General features: G+C 55.0%; 2 protein-coding genes across 4 annotated transcripts; one reads left to right on the top strand and one right to left on the bottom strand.

Moving 5' to 3' along the window:
• Positions 1-575: 575 nt before the first annotated feature.
• OTOP2 (otopetrin 2) lies at positions 576-5,953 on the bottom strand. Its single transcript, XM_015880347.2, has 7 exons — positions 5,866-5,953; positions 4,881-5,303; positions 3,920-4,056; positions 3,609-3,667; positions 2,827-2,960; positions 1,534-2,423; positions 576-933 (listed from the first exon to the last, which is right to left on the bottom strand). Exons 2-7 carry the CDS (start codon positions 5,281-5,283, stop codon positions 763-765), a joined length of 1,794 nt encoding a protein of 597 aa, XP_015735833.1. The 5' UTR covers positions 5,284-5,303; positions 5,866-5,953; the 3' UTR covers positions 576-762.
• An 873-nt stretch (positions 5,954-6,826) lies between these two features.
• Positions 6,827-15,728, top strand: USH1G (USH1 protein network component sans). 3 transcript variants are annotated; one of them, XM_015880350.2, is made up of 4 exons: positions 6,827-7,466; positions 8,545-8,723; positions 13,418-14,659; positions 15,372-15,728. In XM_015880350.2, the coding sequence occupies exons 2-4, from the start codon at positions 8,560-8,562 to the stop codon at positions 15,373-15,375; spliced, it is 1,410 nt and encodes a 469-aa protein (XP_015735836.1). In that variant the 5' UTR covers positions 6,827-7,466; positions 8,545-8,559; the 3' UTR covers positions 15,376-15,728. The 3 variants fall into 3 exon arrangements, with proteins under 3 accessions (XP_015735836.1, XP_015735835.1, XP_032304195.1); XM_015880349.1 differs by having other exon boundaries at positions 6,828-7,466; positions 13,418-15,728; XM_032448304.1 differs by lacking the exon at positions 6,827-7,466 and having other exon boundaries at positions 7,523-8,723; positions 13,418-15,728.
• Positions 15,729-21,451: the final 5,723 nt, after the last annotated feature.

The raw sequence follows: 21,451 nt of genomic DNA, 5'->3' as shown, positions 1-21,451 counted from the left end.
AAGAAGTAAAGAAAAACTCTTCATTGTGCTCCCTCACCCCTATGATCTCTGTGGCTCATGAGCACTGATTCAGGAAAATCACGGGGGAGAAGTGCCAGGGCAGCCCCATGCTCAGCCCTGCCAGCAGCAGCGCAGCCGTCAGCATCCCACCCTGCTCTGCAGGGGAAGGGCTGTGCTGGGAGGGCTCAGTGCGGGCAATAGGGACGGGTGATGCAGAGGGTGAACAGAGTGTTCCCAGAGCCTTTGGTGGCAGCAATTTGTTCACATCTCTGCAGGGCAGGGGGTGGGTTCTGACTGGCAGTACTGGAGCTGCAGTGGTTTCCCTTCCTTTGCCATTCCCTCCTGAGCCGATCCCTCTGTGAGGCAGCGACTGGCCATGGGGCCAAGTGCTCCTGGGAGAGTAAAGCAGTGCTGTGGGGTGAGCGGGCACTGGGGAGGAAGGTGATTCTCTGTGCATGAGCTGAGGGTTATTACCATCATCCTACTCTGCTTCCTTCCTTTTTTTTTTTTTTTTTCCTATTTTTCTTTAAGTTCTGAGAACTTCAAACACACTCAAGTGCACATCCACACACACGTAGCAAAAATAAAATCTGGAGCTCTATTGGGATGATCTTCACTAACAGTTCAGAAATGCCCAGCACTGTGCAAGGACACGATTCAGGCAGCGGTGAGGAGCCTGCAGGACGTGGGGCCAGGCCCCCAGCTGAGGGGATGGAGGTGGGTGGATTGAGGAGGTTCTCATCTTCCTTGTGTGAGAGTTCATCAGGACATGATGCAGACCTCCAGCAGACTGGCCACTGCGTGCATTCGGTAGAAGATCCCGAAGGGCAGGCAAATGTCCACAATGGCCGGCCACATGGAATCACCATAGAAGTTCAGTTCTGTGTCATTGTCAAAGTGGGGCCGGGCACCAAATGCTGGCATGATCCAGAGCTGTTTGAGAAATGGGAGAAGACACTGCAGTGAGGAAGGTGTATAGCACAGCATCCACCTGCACTGACGGCTACTGAGAGGTGAGGAGAGACTCCTGGGCATGGGCCAGGAGTGTGGGTTGGCATCGAGATCAGGTATGGTCTGTTGTGCCCCAGGAAGAACTGCCATCTGTGCCCCAGACTGAGTGCCAAAGCCCTCGCTATGGGATGCGGTTGTGCAGGCTGTGCCTGCAGGTAGCGGCTGCTTGGGTGGAGCAGGTGGTGTGAGCAGGGCTGAGCTGGCAGCAGCTCTGCGTGTGCAAACCGAGCTGGGCTCAGCCATGTGCGTATCTGGTTGTGTGGGAGTCATCAGGCTGCTCTTTGTCTGCTGATACATACAGTTGGTTTGAGGACACGATGTCTGTGACCAGCTGGGCACTCGGAGGCCCTGCAAAGCTGCAGTGTGCAGCCCAGCACCTCTGCAGGGGGCCAGGCTTGGGCTCCCAGGCTGTGGGTACTGAGAAAAGTTGTGCTGCCTGCTCTCTAGAAAACCCATTCTTTACCTCAGGTCATTCTATATTCTCCTCCCCCACCCCAAGGAGTTCTTTCTGCATGTACTCACTATGATGTTGCACAGCAGGAGGAACATGGAGATCTCCCTTAAGAACTTCCTCCTCCAGTTTATCTTCTTGGGGGCCGTGAGGGACCGCACGAGGTCAGAAGGATGGGTGCCCTCAGAGCCGGGGGTGGTGCTTGGTGCCGATGCGCTGCTGCTGTCGGGCATCCGGAGGGACACCGCGTTGACGTTGACAAAGGTGAGTCCATAGAGCTCCTTCTGGTGTGAGCTGTGCTTGTGGTCTTCCTTGGGGGGCTGCCGATGAAGGCCTTCAATGATGAAGATGTTCTGGAAGGTGTGCTGGGCGATCATGAGGAGGGCATAAGTGAGGTTGAGCGCACTGATGGCGTCCCTGGGCGTGCTGGCCACGATGGCTACAATGGAGTAGTAAGAAATAGCGTACTGCCCCAGGGCAGCCCCCATCAGCAGCGCCACGTCCAGCGTCCGTGTCGGGTTCTTGTGCCGATCCATGTCTCTCTTGTCGAAGCGGTAGATGACAGAGCCCCCAATGCAGACGAGGGACATCAGGCCCAGACAAACAATGTTGAAGATGTAGTACATGGTGAGGGCTTGGCTCTTCTTGCTGGGCTCAGTGCTGGAATTTACTTGCACCTCATAAACGATAAGGACTCCTAAGCCGCTCACCAGGATGATGAGGCCCAGCACAATGCCCACAAAGAAGGTTCTTCTGAAGAGCTTGAACTTCAGGTGCTGGATGTGGTGGGAGTGATGGTCTATAAAGCGCCCGACGTTCTTCCACATGACGTAAACCATGGCGGAGGCGAACAGGCTGTACTCGATGTTGAAGGGGTACAGCCAGTAGTAGCCGTTCTTGAAGATCTGGCAGATTTGGCTGTTGCAATTGCACGCTTCTGTCGAGCTGCTTCTCATTCCCACTGAAAGAAGGTGAAAGCACAGACACAGCGGTGTTACGGGGGGAAGCCAGCACTTGTTGGCAGCCCCAAAGAACCAAATACTTTGGGTCACAGAAAACAAAGCCAACAAAAGAATGTGACAGCTTTGGAAACGAGGACACATCTGCTTCAGCTTTCTGGTATTCATGTTTTTCCAAAGAAGCCAGACAGGCAGCAGGTTAGAGCTTTCTTTTCCTCCTTCTTTGTTCCCATTCCACTCGTCCAAACCCTTCCACCTTCCTGACTCTTCCATCTATTCACTGGGAAATGAACATTACCACTCTGCTGCTAATATAGTGGCTCTAGATGGGCCTTCTGAAAATGGGTAAAACCTGATTTTCAGCTCAATCCCTGGACCATCTGGCTTCACAAATGAGGGAATTACCTTTCAGGAGCCACCTGAACAGCTCCTCTGTTGTATTTTTCTTCAGCTTTGAATGCGCTTTGTGAACAGATTCGTCTGTCACCGCTGACATCCACACTGCTAAGTTTGTGGTCAGAGTCAGCATCAAGCCACACCTGCAGAAAGAAGAGGATGATGAGATTAAGGCAATGGCTCTATGCTCCATCTCTCCCATCTGCATAGTAGATGTGCAAACAATAAGAGGGGCTGCAGGAACTGCTGGATGAGGTTTGTGGACACTTTAATGGTCAGGGCTGTAAAGCCCAAACTTCTGTTATGCTGCTCTCACTCTCTTCTTACTTTGGGTCCATCTTTTTGAGAATTAGCAAAGCCCAAAATCCTCTTGTTGGTTTTGAAATAACTCAATACAGGATGGATGAACAGGTTTCAGTTGGTGTCTGGTGTTGCAAAAGTGGACAAGATCCTATTTCTTGTTTAGCCTGAGGCTTACCTACTGCAACTTTGTCTTTCCTAGGAAGGAAAAAGTCAGCAATGAAGGATTTTACTTAGTACTAATTATTTATTTCGTACTAATCTGTTTGATCAATGCTCATATCCTTGAACTGGATCCCAGCTCTGCTCAATCCATCAGTCATAAGCCTCAACTGCAAGAGCCGGGACCTGGGGCCAGCTGGGTGCCCAGCAGGTGAATTTGGGCTAGTGTTAGGGCAGATGGGATTATTCCCTTGTGGCCTCTCAGCTGTGTGAATGCAGGAGGTTTGCAGAGACCTCCTTCCTCTGCATCAAAGAGCAGCAGTGCTCACCTGGTAACGTTCAGGTGCACATGGACACAGTCTTTGGCAGAGATCCACAGGAAGTATGTCTGGCAAGGACAAGAGGAGATGCAAGAAAGTTTAGTTGCAAGAAAATCATCATTCTGAAGCAGGGGTCTCTTGCTTTGTGGCTGTTAGCCCATATTCCTGATCATTTCATATGCTGGCTGTTCTTTCTTTGCTCCTCCTGCCCACTCCCACTTACTCTGCTCTGCCCATGCCCAAACCCTATTCCCACCTCAGTTGTTGAACTCTTTCTTTGGGGTTGGAGCTTCTTCCCCGGGGCAGCTCAGCCATCTCACCTGCACAACCACGAATATCGCTTGCACGATGGGGTACATTATTTTGATTGCAGACAGGCAGCTGTAGAAGCTGGAGTAATATCCTATTTTGAACACATCCATAACGAGGCTGAAAATGGCAAAGAGGATCAGGCCTCCTGTTGAAGAACCAGAACCAAACAGAAGATGTTTGCACACACAGGCTAATGCAGTTGGATGAAAGGAAGAAGAGGAACTATTGCCATGGAGAACCTTTATTTCTACTTCAGTTTTCCTTTCCCACCACCCAAGACATCTTAGCACCAATGGAATCATGTGAAGTAGTTCTGGCTGGAAGGGATTTTGGAAAGTCACCCAGATCATCACTCTGCTCTGACTGGAGACAGCAGATCTTGCAAGTCTGGGGAGGAACCCAGTATTATCAAGTACCAAGAGCCATCGTGGATAAAGGGAGAATTGGTAGCTGAGGGTCTAGGAGCAGATGATGGTACCAGCACAGGGGAAGGAGGTTGTGTCCCAGGTGGTTGTTCCTTTGTGTAATAATTAAAGCTCACACAAACTGCTCATAGAACCATTAAAGTTGGAACTGACCTCTAGGATCATCAAGTCCGATCACTGACCCATCCCCACCATGCCTGCTAACCATGTCCTTCATTGCCACATCACCATGGTTCTAGCCTGGATATGCCATCTTCCCAATGCCTCCAGCATGGATTTAGGAGGAGAAGGAAGTAAGTATGCACTGTGTGGAGATGAGCTATCGTGGCTGTGATGAAGGAAGTTTTATGGAGGAGATGCGATTCTTGGGCCTGAGCAGACTGTGTAAACATGAAATTAACTCAGTGCTCTGATAAAGTAGAGCTTCCCTCCTATGGAATGCATTCAAAACATTTCAAAGGGTTTGAATGAACATTAAGTCATCCCTGACATCTTGTATGTAATGCTGTAGTCTCACCTCCAGCCCTCACCCCCAAGGTCCTACCTCTCAGCCAGATGGGTCCAGCGTGGGAGTCTTTGCAGAGGATGGCATCTGGGCACCGGGAGGTGCTGACGAGGTAGAAGATAATCCATATGATGACTACCAGCATCATGACAGTCAGTAGGAAAAAGACATCGTAATCATGCACGGCAATTCTCTCAAAAGCCCCACTGCTCACCAGTGTGCACGCCAGCAGGGCTAAGTGCACGGCCAGCAGGATGGAGAACATGCGGCCACCCTTCTTCCACACTTCCTTGGAGCCTGGAGCAGAGGGCTGGTGGGGCTGCAGGCTGAGGGACCTCGTCTGGCTGGAAGCCAGGCTGGCTTTGTCATCCTTGGATCCACAGCCCATGCTGGAGTTGGACCGTCTGATCTCACTGTCCTTCCGCAGGGGCTCTTCAGTCATGGTTCAGCTGAGGGGGGACACTGTTGGGAGGAGAGACCACGAGCACGAGGTCACTTCATTTTGAACAGCCAAGGGCTGGACCAACATGAGACATGGCATGAGGAGGAGAGAAAGTGTCAGAGGAACGCAAAAGTCTGAGACAGGAAGAGCAAGAAGAGGGATGAGCTTATATTCATGCTGCTTCTTCCCGGTTCCCCTTGCTTAAGATGCTTTTGCATGGGCAGATAACAGGACTGTTTAACAAAGCAATGCCTAATTTGCCATGCAACGTATATACCGATGTTTATTGATGTAAGATACTGGAAAGGCACCAGGAGTGCACTCCCAAGATCAAATATCCCAGGGCAAATGTCCAACGTGGTTTGACTTCTGCATGCCAACCACTAAATGTTCGGAGAAAAAACGTCATGCTGGCTTAGGGGATGGCCAAGGAAAGGTGAGAAAACCCTGGGAGCCTTCAGAACATCACACTGTGGTTTGCAGCAGTTCCTGCAAGAGTGACGTGAGCCTGTTGTGCCAGGCCCTGCGCCTCAATTCCTGAAATAAAGCAAAGCGATTGCTCAAACTGAGCATTGCACCAACCTGCTTTGCTGCCTGGAGTCCAATCTCTGCTCTCGCTGGGCTGCTGGAGAGGTTTCCCCGTTGCTGCAGCTCAGTCAGTCAAAGAATTTATACCCGCTGGGATGTCTCTGTGATTTATGCCATGTCTGGTGCTGGCAGCAGTGCTCTGTGGACTTCTCAGGGAAACTCACATGATCCATTTTGGGCAATTGCTGGTTTTGGGGAAGTATGAGAGATGAGGAGATAAGGGTTATTTACCTGGGGAGGGCACGAGGTGAGAGCACTGCTGAGCATGGCACGACCGCTCGGCTGCAGGGTCACAGCTGCCATAGGCAGAGCAGAGCCACCAAACCCAACGAACTGCACCGCAGCATCTCATGCCTCGAGAGGAGACACTTTAGGTGATGAACTTTTTGCTGACGGAGTTGGGCTTGGTGTTCTGGTTAACTGAGCACGGCAAACACTGCGCCTCACCCTGTGCCGTTCCCCTCAGCGCGCTCCCAGCCTGCCCTGCACAGGAATGTTTTTAAGGAAAAGGAAGAAATTTGTGTTTGTATCTTTTTGTTTCCAGGGGCAGCTCGGCTTCGTCCCACGACGCCCATGAGGACAAAGGCTTAGCACAAAAGTGGAGCAGCGTTTGGGGATGGGAATCTTTGCTCCCCTCTGCCGGGCGCTGCCTCTCGGGGTGGGATCGGCCTTTCGCTGCCCGCTGGGAGATTTTCCTCTCCCATTTCAAGGAGAAACGAGCCCAGCGCACAGAGCAGCTGGGATGGGAGCAGAGTGGGGCGGGCTGGAGCCCGCAGTGGGGCTCGGTGTGACTTCGCTGTTACATTCCAGCAAGGAGACGAGGAGACGCAGCGCACAGCGGGTTTCGTTCCTCGATAGGAAAAACCTCCCCGGGAGCTTCCCTTCCCTTCCCTTCCCTTCCCTTCCCTTCCCTTCCCTTCCCTTCCCTTCCCTTCCCTTCCCTTCCCTTCCCTTCCCTTCCCTTCCCTTCCCTTCCCTTCCCCGGCGCAGCGCACACGGCGGCGCCGCTTCCCTGCTGCCCCCCACCGGCTGCACCGCACCTCGCGGCTCTGCCGAGCGGGGCCGCTCTCCGCCCGCAGCTCACACCGGGACCGGGCCGGACCCGTGAGGTCCAACTCCTGGCTCCATGTCGGACCACCTAAAAACTGGCCCACGGATGTGGAGCCGCTGGTGTGTTCCTTTTCCTCACATATCCAGCATCTTCCCAGTAAGTAGGAAACTTTTGTAAGCAAAGACTGAAGAATACGGGGCCTACTGGAAAGTCTGGTCAAACACAGATGACTTTTCAGCTACATTTTACTGATCCACGCTGGTTTTATTTGGGGACAGCGTGTGGGCTCTGCAGACTGTGCATAGAACCATAGAATCAGAGAATGCTCTGGGCTGAGAAGGATCTCTGAGATCATCTCACTCCAACCCCCTGCAGGGTCACCAGCCACCAGACCCGGCTGCCCAGAGCCACATCCAGCCTGGCCTTCAATGCCTGGGGACAATACAGCGTGCAGGGAGCTGCACTGACAGCAGAAACAGAGGAACGAGCATTTCCTGCCTTGGGCAACACTCTCGGTCTCCCGTGGGAGCCACCACAGAGCACGGTAATAACAAGTGTAGCGAGTAATAGTGCAGGAATCATTAAATAACCTCAGTAATGAATTGCAGGCATTACTAGGCTGCTTTTCACCTGAAGGATCCCGGCAGCAAATACCTCTATGTGTGGTGCATCCATGACGGATGGCTGTGCGGTAGAGGACCCGGGGGTGGGACTCGGTGCCGTCACCCCATGCTTAATCACTGCACCCGGTGCTGCTCTGCATTGCCCTCCCCTTCTCACCCCGCTCCCAGCCCATCCTGTGCCACCCCTGCTGCCAGGCACGAGGCCGGCAAAGAACCCCGCTGCCACAGGGCACTGCTGGGGCTCAGCATGGAGAGCAGCAGGAAATTCCTCCTCCCTGATGGCATGGCCCAGGGGTTGGGATTCACTGGTGATACAACACGCTGCTGCAGCCACGTGCCTTGGGCAACATCCGGGCTCATCTTGGCACCTCCTAACAGCAGAGGGTGCCCCGGGCCTGAGGATCCCGTGAGAGCAGATTCCCTGGTGCTGAGCAGCTCCCTGCAGAAATTTGGTGTTAGCATGAAAGGTGCTGGGGGGCTCGTGTTGCCCCTCTGACACGTTGTGGCAGAGGTACTAGAGGTACTCAGACACATGCAGGGATGGCGTTGGGGTCCCTCCATGTCCCCGCTGTGATGGGGCTAAGCTCCCACTGCTGCTTCATGAGCCCTCGCTGACCATGTTGAGGTCAGGTGCGTGGGGCATCAGGCAAGATTCAGCCCGTAATGCCTTCTGCCTGCTCTGTTAAGAGACATTCAGACCTGGCAAGCTGTCTCAGGGTGACCCCGCATCCACAGCACTTGGCTGAGCCTGGTGCAGCAATGCTGCTTAATTGAAGCTTCTGCTGCGCTGCGGAGCCAGCGAAGGTGCCAGGGGATGTTTAGGACCCAGGGGAAGCCCTGGAGAGCGTGTCTGGGTTGGAAGGAGTCCCTGCCTCCCTGCCGGCACTTCTCAGGTGTCCTGCTAAGGGCAGAGCTGCACAAGGTGACGGGGCCCTCCTGGCAGCTCCCCTTCTCCATGCCCGCTCCCTGAGCCCCCTGTGCACCCATGTGCTCCCCCAGGGACTGCTGCACACCATGAACGACCAGTACCACCGAGCGGCCCGGGATGGCTACCTGGACCTGCTGAAAGAAGCCACCAAGAAGGACCTGAACTCGCCGGACGAGGATGGCATGACCCCCACCCTATGGGCTGCCTACCATGGCAACCTGGACGCCCTGCGCCTCATCGTCAGCAGAGGGTGAGTGCTGGGGAGTGCGCGGTTCCCTGCGCAGGGTGGTGCAGACTGCGGCTGTCCCCTTCCTTGTGCAGCTGTCCTACAAAGCCATGGCTGCTGTCCATACCACCCTCACTCCTATCCCCTACTTGTTATTTTTCTCTCCTTGTTGTTCTTTTCCTAAGCCCTCTCTGGGTCTTCCCAGCTTCTCTGACCCTATAACCAGCCCTTTGCTCTGTAGCTCCCGTGTAGGGCTGTGTCTCCCTGTGGGAGCCCTGAGTCAGGTCCTGTAAGGACAGACAGAGCTGAAACATTGGCACACTGGGTCACTGCCACAAAGCCAGCTCTCCTGAATGAGGGGACAGAGACAACGAGTCCTCCTGTCCCACAAAACGCTTGCATGGAGGAGGGATGCATGCTGTGCCAGCTGGCAGTGGGTGATGCTCTCTTGTCCTACCCAAAGACAGATCAGGATGTGTCCCACCAGCAGCCTGGTTTGCACCTGGAGCTCAGGAAACTGAGGAGCAGATTAAGTGGGGGCAGATTTAAGGCCCTGCAGGGGCTGCCAGGTCTGAGGGTTGCTGGTGTGGATGCACAGAGGGAAGGAAATGGCACCAGTGGGGCTTTGTGCTTTGGTGTAGGTTGAAGCTTTGCAAGGTCTGTGCTACAGCAAGGTGTGCTGCACCTGATTCCTTCCTGTTCTCCTCTGTTCTCCCTCACCTCCTTCAGGAGCATGTCAGTGTTCATTCTGTACAGCTTTGCTGAACATCTCATCTGTCAGCTCCCAGGATGACAGTTCCCTGCCTGCGCCCACCCTGGGCTGTGTTTGTATATGATCAGCTGCATCTCTGCTGTTCCTGTTTTGGGCTCTGTATCTCCAGATGCTTTGGTTTGCTTTGGCCCAAGGGCTGTGTTTACAGGCAGAGCTCAGTCACGCATTACAGCTCCTCCATTATAAAGCATTTTCTCTTCAAATCCAGAGGTAGAAAGGCTGTGTATATCTATTCTGATAAGTCCCTTAGTGCCTGGCACAACAGGGGAAAGCTCAGGATGGAATGTACACTGGGGAGAGGGCAATGCTGTGCTGAGAGCAGAGCCCAGGAGGGGATGCCCTGGGCTGCCACTCAGCTGGGCTGGAAAGGATTCAGCAGATGCTCTGACAGCCAGGAGCCGTGCTGGAGGGGCTGGGTCCAAAGCCTGCCCAGTGCTGACCCACACATCTGTGCCTTCCACCAAGCTCAAGGGTTACAGTTCTGCATGGGAGCTTCTTTTATAAATTCACATTAAATTAAATCCTGCTGGATCTGTCTGAGCGCTGCTCGGCTGCTGATTAATTAATGGCCTAATATACATTTGCTGCTGACAGGGAAAATAGCACGGCAAAGGAACGGTGCCCTTTAGGTGAAGGATGGCAGGGCAAAGCAGGCGTCCTTCTCTGCATGCCCAGCACCACACAGACAGCAGCAAAACCTCCTCATCCCTCCATCCCGTGCAGAGGAATGGAAATACTCCCATCCAGGAGTGCTGGGCAGGGGAAATGGTGCAGAGCAAGGGAAGATTTGGGGTCCTGGGGGCACCTGAGAGCGCCCAGTGCCCCAAAGCAGTGCTGGGCAGTGGAGAGATGCTGCAGTGGACTGTTGCCTCAGTGCCACTGCTGGAGGGGATGGGCAGAGAGGACAGCAGTGCTCATCCTTCTAATTAGAGACACAAAAAGCCTTCTTGTTCCTCCTGGCTGGGCTCTGGCACAGGAAAAAAAAACCCTTCAATTAACACAATGGATGGTAAAGGAGGCTGTCTGGCATTTAGTGCTGCAGATTTTCAGACGGTCATTCTTCAGCACGGTCTGTTACGCACTGCTGTGGCAGTGATGGGCGTCAGTCCAGCTCCAGATCTCCAGGGGCTGAGGCTCTCTGCCGGGAGCACCTCCTTACTTTGTGGGAGCCCACAGGGCTGCAGGGCACATCTTTCTGCTGTACAGACCCACAGGCAGTGCTGTGCATTGCGGCCGTGGCAGTGGGGGGCTCAGGGGTGCAGCCTGGGGGTCAGCACAGGAGTGGGATGGAGTGCGACCAGCGGCGCAGACAGCCCTGAGCTGAGCCTCACGTGGAGCATCTGGTGCTGGGTTGTGTGGAACCTGAACTCATTGGACAAAAGCTGAGTCCCTGACTCAGCAAAGCTCACAGGGCAGCACCTCAGGCTCTATGCTGGCTCCCAAGCTCATTTTTCTGCTCGTTTCTAAGCTTTGCTTACGTCATCGCCCTGAAGCTGGTTGATTTTTCCTCAAGCCATGAATGATTTTCTGCATGCTGCCATCTGCTTTGCAGATCCCAGGGTTGCTCTGCATCCCAGTCAGAGGCTCCACTCCTCCCACACCTGAGTGTGCCATGAGCCAGCCCCTTGCTATGGAGGAACTCTGTGCGTGTGGCCAGGGGAGGACGTGTGTAAGTGCCAGCAGGTCCCAGGCTAATTGGGGTCCCAGGGGAGAAGTGGAAGGGGAAAACCGGCAGGAAGGGAGTGAGCGTGCGTGTCATGGGGAGAACGCGGTGACTCAGGAGGTGCACACATCCACCCAGGGAGCTCAATTAACTGCATTTTTAATAGCGATTATTATGGGAGTTGACTCAGCACTCAAAACCACTTTGAAGCTGAGAAACTCCATACTTCACACCTGTTATTAAAATGTGTTCCCACTTAGTGGACCTGCAGTCAGCATCAGCCAATGCTCAGTGCCCTGGAGGGGAAGTTTTGGGCAGACGGGCACCCACCAGGGGGAGGGCTGGTTATTATCCAGATCAAACACATCTACTTTGCGAGTCAGCATTGCTCCTTCCTTGTTTTTAATGCCTCTGGCAGACGTTAATGGGACAAAGGCACCTAGGGATCTAATTCTGCATTATAAGTTTTGCTTCTAGCCAGTGGAAATGTCCAGGGAAAGCTGGGTTTGGTGATCTTTCCCCTCATTTATTCTTGGAGGCAATGAAAGGATGAGCAAAGTAGACCTTCAGATGTGGATCCCCTGGGACCTTTCTGGCTTTGCTCTTTGCCACCCAAACAGGGTGGATGTGAGAGGAACGTTATGGTGACACATCCATGCAGCTTGCAAGGCTGATCCATCTGAGCCCACTGCCAAGTGCCCGTCCGAATCACAGATCCGCATACATGTGTGGCTGCTCTCATGCCCTTGGACCCCACCACCAGCCCCAGCAGTTCCAGTTTCGCTGGCTCTTTAATCCAGCTGCATCAATAATTTACTCCTCTCTTGCAAATCATCAAATATTTATCCTGCCCATGAATTTCCCAGCCTGGACATGTCACTACAGGGGTGGGAGTGAAGGCTGGGGAGTTACTGCTCCTGGGAGCTCGGTGTTGCTGCAGGACCTCTCCTGGTGCCTTGATGGGCTCCCGCAGCCTCCCGTCCTCCTCCTCTCAGCCCCCTCATCTCTGCATCTTTTCTCTGCTTCTATGAGAGATGTCGAAAGCTCTGAATACATAAATCCTGTAGTGTTTGTGGGATTCAGTTCCCTTACACAGTCCTGAGCCTTTTGGCTGCTGCTTAATGGGAGCCTTGTGGTGAAGGGACAGTGCCAGGTTCCCATGGAGCCCATAGGGAAGGGCAGAGGGGAACAGGGCAGGAGCTGCCTGGAGCCATGCAGCCTTCACAGAAAGCTTTGCCTTATCCATGCTCTTAAGGAGAGTGCTCTGTTGACAGATACTGCTGGCTGCATATCATTAGCACACACGCTCGAGTGAAAGCTGGTGCCAGCAGGGGTGTGAGCCATCTCTTGTTTCAGCAGATCATAGATACAGGGGAACGGCAGAATGGTGAAAGTCTCCCAAGTCCTGTGGTCATGTCTGTCCCGTCAGGGGAGGCAGGAGGTGTGGGCAAGTTGTGCCCAGCAGTGCGGCTGGGACAGGCCACGATGTGAGAAGAGACATTAATGGCGTTAATCACACGTCCAACTCTTGAGGAGTGCAGAAACCTTATCTGCACTTTCTCTGAAACTGGATTCTTAGGATGTGCTCATACCAACGTGCAATCGAAACCACGTGTGGTACGGCAACCCCCCCAGAGCCCCAACCCCATGGCAGAGCTGCAGCCTCGCCCTCGTTCCCTCCTGAAGTCGTGCCCTGCTGCTCTGGGTTCCCCGGCACGGATCACAGGGAGGTGCAAAGGTGCAGCACGGTGTTCAGAGCCTGTGCTGAGGATGGGGCGGCCCTTCTGTGGTGGTGTTCCTGTTGTGGTGGGATGTCATGGAGTCCCACTTGGGTTGTGGTGTATGAAGGGGCATTTTGGGGTGTCCCTCTGTGGAATCTGATTGAAGACTTGAAGATGGCATCTGCATAACCCCTAGTGGTATGTTTGAGTTTGGAAACTCTGAGGCCTGAGCTGGAGTCAGCCTTTCATTTTCAGTTCTGGGCTAATTGGAACCTGGCCTGTCTTCCTCCAAAAACTGGTTTGATGCAGAAACACGAATCTCCTGAGCGCTAAATTCAAGTCATGGGAATTGCTGAAGGTCTGTCTGTCAGGCACATGATTCCATGGCGTTACACACTCCATAAAAAGACTTAAAACTGGGCTGTGGGAGATGAGAAAAAGACCCACTGTGCAGGTACCTCTTCACCCTGTGCGCCTTCAACTGCTCATTCTTTAGGACACCTCTCAGCAGGGTCTGTCAGTCGAGGCAGTGTGCTAACGACTTCTTTTCCTTGCTGTCCAGGGGGGATCCAGACAAATGTGACATCTGGGGGAACACTCCTCTTCACCTGGCAGCAGCCAACGGCCACCTGAACTGCCTTTCCTTCCTCATCTCTTTTGGGGCCAACATCTGGTGCCTGGACAACGACTACCACACCCCGCTGGACATGGCAGCCATGAAGGGGCACATGGAGTGTGTGCGCTACCTGGACTCCATTGCTGCGAAGCAGAGCAGCCTCAACCCCAAGCTGGTGAGCAAGCTGAAGGACAAGGCATTCCGGGATGCTGAGCGGAGGATCAAGGACTGTGTGAAGCTGCAGAAGAAGCACCATGAAAGGATGGAGAAAAGGTACAGAAAGGAAATGTTGGATAACTCAGACACCATGAGCTTCTCCAGCTATTCGAGTAGCACCTTAAGCAAGAAGTTCCAGCACATGTCCATGGTGACCTCTCTGCCATACTCACAAGCCACCATCCACGGCACAGCCAAGGGAAAGACGAAAATACAGAAGAAGCTGGAGAAGAAGAAGCAGGTGGACGGGACGTTCAAAATCTATGAGGATGGGAGGAAAAGCGTGCGGTCCCTGTCCGGCCTGCAGCTGGGGAACGACGTCATGTTTGTGAAGCAGGGCACGTACGCCAGCCCCAAGGAGTGGACGCGGCGGAACATCCGGGACATGTTCCTCAGCGACGAGGACACGGTCTCCCGTGCCATAAGCGACCCGGGCCTGCACATGGACTCGGCCCACTCAGAAGTCAGCACCGACTCCGGCCACGAGTCCTTGTTCAACCGCCCCGGGCTGGGCACCATGGTGTTCCGGCGCAACTACGTCAGCAGTGGGCTCTTCGGGATCGGCCGCGAGGACGCCGCTGTGCCGGGGGAAGGCAACGCGGACGGGCTGGGTGTCAAACTGCGCAGCCGCCTGCAGCGCTCGCCAAGTCTCAACGACAGCATTGGCAGTGCCAACAGCCTGCAGGAGAGGAACGCGGAGGAGCTGCCCTGGGACGAGGTGGAGCTGGGCCTTGATGACGATGACGAACCTGAGACCAGCCCCCTGGAGACCTTCCTGGCTTCCCTGCACATGTTTGAGTTCATCTCTATCTTGAAGAAGGAAAAGATCGACTTGGAGGCCCTCATGCTGTGTTCAGACAATGACCTGAAGAGCATCAACATCCCATTGGGCCCCAGGAAAAAGATTGTGGATGCCATCCAGAGGAGACGGCAGACTCTGGAGAGGCCAGATGTTATTGTAGACACTGAACTGTAAGTAAGAGATGGGGCCACTGAGCGATTAAACCTTTCGGCGGGTGGAGATTTGGATAATGTAAGGTCTGCTTTTCAACTCACCTGGAAAAGTAGGAGCCCAGGTAACCTCAGTGCTTCTGTGTGTGGGCAAATTCCTGCTTGTGTGGAAATGATGAGAGTTCAGAGAGGTGGCAATAGCATTAGTTCATTACTCAACAGCCCTTGTGGCTGGGCAGGATGTGAAGTCCTTGCTTTGTTTCATAACCTTTATGAATGCAAACTGCTCTGTGGTCTGATTCTTCTGAGTCCTCTAGCAAGGATTTCCAGCCACACTCACGCTTGCCTTGACTCTTCACCTTGTGAAAGAAGTAATGATGGTTCCCAGTGGGAGCAGGCTGAGCGCACTGCCCAGTGCCATTGGCAATCCTTCCCCAGGAGCTTCAGATCTTCAGAGATCTTTGGAGATTGCATTATCTGGGTTGGAGCTGTTACTTTATGGCCTTTCCAGAGTTTGTTTGGCTTGGTTTGGAGGCCTGCATGCTTGCCATTGAGGTGAACTGAAGTTATTAGCATGGCTGTCCCCGCTGTCACGTCTGCTGACATCCCAGCCACTGTGCTCCTCCTGCTTCCCATCCTTCACAAATCTGTATGTTTCATGCTTGTTTTTCCAGCTTCTAGCACAGTCTTGGACCTCCAGGGTGCTGACAGGCTTTTCTCTTTCCTTTTGCAGATAGCAGCAGCAGCATTTTACTTTTTTTATTATTACTATTTTTAACAAAACCAACCCAGTTCTAAGTTGCCATTAATCACAAGCCAGAGACTCTTCCTGGGGCAGCTGAAAGCTGCAGCCATCCCCATCCATCCCTGTGCCCTGCCCTCCTGCTCCCTCATCCTGCTCCGTCCGTGAGATGCTCCCAGCGGCACCTGATGGAGGACGGCTGGGATGGGACCGGGCAGCTGCCACCCCCCCCCACTCACCAGAGGAACACATGTGGGCCTGGGACCACACGAAGCCATGAAAGGAAGGAGCAGTGTGATGGTATTTTGAAGGGACCCAAAATAAACGATCACATCTGTTCTTTCTCGAGGAAGTGGTTGATTTGGGGCACTGGGTAGAGCAGCAGGGAGCTGTGGAGCTCTGTCTCCCGGTCCTTGGTTACTTCAGTCCATTATTTGATGCTGTGGTTTGGGAGTTCTGGTTACGCTGGTCTGGGGCTGTTCAGCTGGAAACTTTCCAGCCCTGCTTTCTGCCAGTGGAGCTCAGCCTGACCGTGAGACTGATCTGTGCTGCGGGAACTGTGATGATCTGAGACAAAGATGCTGTTTTGCTGGCTAGTTGCCTTTTGCTGCTGCTGCCTTACAGCACGCCGCTTGGATGGCTGTCCCACGCGGGCAGTGTGTCCGTCCTGTCCCTGCAGGTCAGGATCTGAGCCTGGAATTTCACCCAGCACTTCCCAGGCTGCGCGCAGCGGGGCCCGGTCCGAGCACCCCGGGACATGGGCGCTCAGCTCCCGGTGTCGCAGCTCCCTCTGCTGGGTCCGGCCCGGGAAGCGCGAAGGGCCGCGCTGCGGGGCCGCGGAGCTGGGTCGGGCTGTAGGAACACAGAGATTCGCTCTCCCGACTGGGTTCTTTCTCCTCCTGAGAGCAGCTGTGGAGGCTGAGCTGAAGAGCGATGTGCCACGGGACAGACGGGGCACAGGCAGCCCCCGTGTTTGCCGAGCCCTGAGACCAACGTGGTCACCTCCACAACTGCAGGGATGGACCAAACCCGAGGAGCGACCCGGGCACTCTCTGAGCTCTGCTGTGGTGTTTGGCTCCTCAGTTTCCCACCGTGCCGTTTCCCACAGCACTGCAGGGCAGGATGCTCCGTGTCCCCATATGGGGTGGTGTCCCCCGGTCCTGTGGCAGGTGGTTCACCCTGGGCTGCTGCATCCCCCAGGGCTGGGGATGGAGCTGAACTTTGTTCATCCCTGGGACGTGGGGATGTGGCTGCCCCCCGTCCCCTGGCACAGCCAGGCCCTGGCAGGTAAATCTCACCGCTATTAATTGCATCTCCTCTGCCACCAAGATCAACAAGCTCCTTTTAGAGTGGGTGCTTGTGAAAGCAGGGTGGAGGCTCAGGCTGGCACACCCTGGAGAACACCCTTTTATACCCTCCCAAAACAGAAACCCAGGCATCAGGCTGGTTGTCCTGGCCCCAGGCTGCCTGCAAGCAAACACCAGCCACAGCAGCTGGGCTGACCAGACCCAGCAGGGAACCGTGAATCCACATCCCTTTATGCCCTAAGCCCTCTACACCAGACTACACTGTGATGTTCTCTGTGCTAAATCTGCAGAAACAAGCCTCTGTGTTTGGGCATGTGTTTCTCTACCCTGATGGTGCAGAAGATGCTGCATCCCTAACTGCCGGGTACCACAGTGGAAGCCAGGAGAGGCTGTGGGACACCAAGTGGGTCCCATAGCTGGAGGTGTCCCCTGGAGGCAGGGCAGCAGCAGCACTCAGTCCCCAGCCCTGTGTCATGCTCTGCACTGGGAGCCGGTGACTGATGGCAGTGCCAGGCAGAGGGCGGCGCAGGGGTCAGCGACCTGCCAGGCCAGCGTTCACCATTGCACACCATTTGCTTAACAATTTCCTGCCTATCCTGCTGGGATCCTTCACTTCCTGGCCAGACAGCTGAGTAACATGGTGTACAATGGGAAGGGACGGCCGGGATGGAGGCAGCACCATGGAGGGTCAACACAGAGCACCCTCTGCACGTGGCTTTGTCCCCATCAGATCACAGGGCTGGATGTGGCCCCAAATGCTGCTCCTCTTGCTGGGGTTGGGTTTGGCCCTACAGGTGCTGGGTTGCAACTGTAAGCATGAACACAACAATTATTTTCTAGGTCTGCTTCACACAGTTTGTAAATGCCAACATGGGTTCTGCCTGTGACTGAGCACCCCAGCAGTGCTGCTCCCAGCTTAGGGAACAGCATGGAGCTTCCTGGGGAAGTGGGGGCACAGCTTTGGTGCAGAGCAGTGTCTGCGTCCCAGCACCTCTCCTCATGGTCAGTGCAGAGCTGAGAGCACCGACTGTGTGTGGGTGCAGCCCAAACTTGCTGCCTTGCAGTGGACAGCATGGGAACCTGGCTGTAAGCACGTGCCTGATCTGAGATTTCCAGCTTTGCTGTGGCAATGGCAGCACGTTTGCTCTGCAGCTGTGGAGCTGTGGCTGTGATCACTTTTGTCAGTCCTCTTGGTGGTGGTACACAGCTGCTTCTGCAGAAGTGTATGAGGTGGGGGAGCAGCAACCAGAAACAGTTTTCCCCAGTGCAGCACACCAAGCTCCAACCTGCATGTATTGCCTGCTGCCAGCAGGAAGAGCAGATCACCTCTCAGCTCTCCCTGTCCCCCATTGCAGTCCTTGTGCTGACCATGGGGCCTGCTCAGGGACCTGCGCCCCGGAGGAGGGTGAGAATGGGTCGGGATGGGGTGCCCCAGTTGGCTCAGGCTGCATTTTGGGAATGCCGCCTCTGTGTGTCCCCAACCCCATTCCTCAATGCTGAGGAGAGTGGGAGCACTTCAGAGAGGTGACAAAAACCCTGAATGGGGCAGAAGGAGGATCCTGGCTCCTGTCCTAGGCACTGTGTTCAGCCTTTCCCAGATGACCCCAATCCTTGCCCTGCTCCCAGTCCCCAGCATTGGCACCAGGTGCTCAGGCAGACCCACAGCCTTATTGCAGCCCATGGCATGGAGGCTGGTCCTCCAGAACCCCCCTCCCCACAGCAGGGGTCTCCAAGCACGAAGAATCTTTACAGAACTGGAGGAAGAGCCGCAGCAAAGACACCCAGATGGGGACACGCATGAGGCAACCGCTCACTGAGCCGCTACGTCCAGCCCCATCCCAGCTCAATAACAGAGCTAACGAGAGCCGCTGTCAACAAGTGCAGAGCTCCCAACCTGTGCAGGGAAGGGCGAATGAAAGCGCCGAGTTCGAGGGACAGAGGAGGAGAAACCTGTTTCACTGACCTTGCTCCATCCCTGGCGTCCTGGCACTGCTGCGGCCGTGTCGAGCTGCGGGGCTGCGGGCGCGGGCAGCTCCAGTGCCCTTAGGGGTGGCACTGGGGGCAGCGGGGCTGCATGGCCAGCGGTTGGGGATTTGAGGATGTGGAGACACGAGGCAAGAGGGCGAGACCCTGATGGGCCAGTGCTGCACCTCGGCCGTGCCTTCGCCTGCCTGGGAGCCTCGCTCCACCCCTCACCTGCTAATAAAGCCTCCGCCGTGCCGGTCCCTCCTTTGGCACTGACTCACCGGTTGACCCAGCCCAATCCCTTACCTGCCCTGCACCTCCATTTTCTGACCTACAAACCAGGGCTGATCCCCACCATTCTTACATAAGGGAGCTGGGCACAAACTGTGCAGTGCTTTGCATCCCACGAGGGGCAATCAGAAGGCCCGGGGAACAACAGCGGGCGCCCAGCTGTAATGCCCTGAGCTCAGCCACGCTTGCTAACACATGCATGGACCCTGAGTGTGTGCTCCGTGCATCCTGCACAGCCCCGAGCGTGCTGTGAGCTGGCTGCCCACTGCACCTCCAGGCAAAGATCTCCACAGAGGTTTTCCATATAGCTCATGTCTGTGAAGGGGAAGTGAGGGGATGCGTTCTGTTCTTGGCACTGTGTCCTACCCAATGCAGAATGCCTTGGCCCTGCTGCCCCAGCACCCCATAACCCATCTGTGTGGGTCTGGAAAGCCTGCAGGGGCCCAGGGTTCCCATGCTTGGGGAAAATGCCAGCTTGTTGTCCTCATACCAAAGTTTCTTAAATTAAAAATAGAGAAGACATTAAATACTGAATTAAGACATCCTGTCTTTCTCTTCTGTGCTTTCAGAAGACACCAGGGCTGGCTGCTGTGTGTGTTCCCTGAGGGGGAGGACAACTTTCTCCTGTCCCAGTGAGGATTAGGTGTCCCATGTGCACATGGAGGATCCTCATGGTGTGGGACTGTGAGTGCTGGCGCAGCAGGAGGCAGGAGCTGGCCGGGTGCCTTCTGATGTAAGAGGTTACACGGTGTAGGCAGGATAGCAGCAGTGCCACCGTGTTTGTGACCACAGCTCTGCTCCTGCCCTGGGGCAGAGCCTGCGAGGGCTGAGCAGCCCCTGGGGCTCAGTCACACCCGGGGTGCTCCCCAGAGCGATGGATGGGGAGAGCAAAGAGTGGCGTTGGTGGGAGACGTGGTGGTGTCCATGTCCCCTAGAGCCACTGCTGGGGGGGCAGATGTGGGGGACAGCCCATCTGCCTGGGGGCTGGAGGCTCTGCTTTGAGCAAGGGGATGAGTGATGGCACAGAAGCGTGAGCATAATGCTGGGATGTGGCCCTGAGCCCCGCTCACAGTTCCAGGAAGGCATCCACACCTTGGCCAGCGGTCATCACCTCCCGGCATGCAGGCGATAGATCAGCCCCAAGTATTCGAGGCAGCCAGCCCAGGGGATTACTCACCCAGCCCACGGCTTCACTTGGCTCCCTGGGCAGGAGCACGATGGGCTCGGTCTGCCTTGTCCTGGCCAGGACCAGTGCCACAACTGGGATGTGTCCCCAGCACAGACTGGTTTTGCCTGTGTGTGACGTGGGTGCTGAGGGTGCCTCCTGGGAGACTTTGGGCTGTTGGGGAGTGAGTGGGTCCTGGATCTGAGGCCTGAATGAATGCACTCTGTCCATCCCCTGAATTACTGGGAATGGAGCAATATGGAATGAAGAGGGGGCACCGACAGCCTGGTGTCTGGGAGAAGCAGAGGTGATGGTATTAGACTTAATGTGCAGCATTTATCCTTCTGGGTGTTATGGAAGCAGTTTTCTCATGATTTGAAGTTGACAGATAGATCCTGGGTGACACTTGGCTTCCCCAGGGTGGTCCATGACTCAGGAAAGCCACAGCTCCCTGAGCAGCCTGAATCCTACGTACCCAAAGGGGACCTGCCATCACCTCCACACAGTTCAGCTTCACCCCTTTTTTCCAACAGGAAACACCCTTTAGTCACTGCCCTCCCAGCAGATCACGCTGCTTCCCAAGGACATCACCTACACTGTGTGGTAGGACAATATCCTTCTCAGGAATAGGGCTGGGGGCGGGCAGCAGAGCCATTCCCAGAACTGCCTGCAGCCTTTATCGGTAAAGCCCCTATCAGCTCCATGCCGTACCTGTGCCCAGCTCCAGCTGGCTGCAGCCCAGCAGGGCCGTGGCCATGGGTCAGTTCCTGTGCACACTGGCAGATGTGTGTGGGGTGGCATTGGCCTCCCGCGGGCTCCCTGTGCCGGTGTCACGGTGTGAGCCTGCAGTGCTGCAGGGCAGTGCCAGCCCGGTGACGCTCGCCCCGCCGGCCTGCAGTGGGAGGTCGGGCTTATCTGCGTCTCTTGGCTCATTGTTGATTGTTCTTTCTCCCACTCAGGAGGAAAGGAGGAAAAAATATCTGATGATTTTTTTCCTGCTATTCAGTTCTCCCTTTCCACCATCCAGCTGCCCCAGCACTTGGGCTCGGTTCAGGGCTGAGCTTTCATCCCTTTTGCACCCAGGTTCCTGCAGCCCCTTTCCCCCTGTGCCCTCCAGCTGGAAGACTCTCCAAGTCCAAGGGTGAAGACCATTCAAGCCTGCTGCATTGCCAAGCTCCCATGGCATCGTGTTGGCCACACTGTTGGGGATGGTGAGGAAGCCGTGGTCCCCAGTGCTCCCATGGCAGCCAGCAATACCTGCTCCTGCCACCCACAGTGTATCCCTAACCTGGTTTCTATTCTGAGCCCTATTTCTTTTCCTGGGCCTCCTCCCTCTTTTGCTT

This window comes from Coturnix japonica, chromosome 18, assembly GCF_001577835.2.
Source record: "Coturnix japonica isolate 7356 chromosome 18, Coturnix japonica 2.1, whole genome shotgun sequence".
NCBI lineage: Eukaryota > Metazoa > Chordata > Aves > Galliformes > Phasianidae > Coturnix > Coturnix japonica.
The sequence above is the reverse complement of the archived record's forward strand: the minus strand, read 5'-3'. Positions and strand labels throughout refer to the sequence as shown.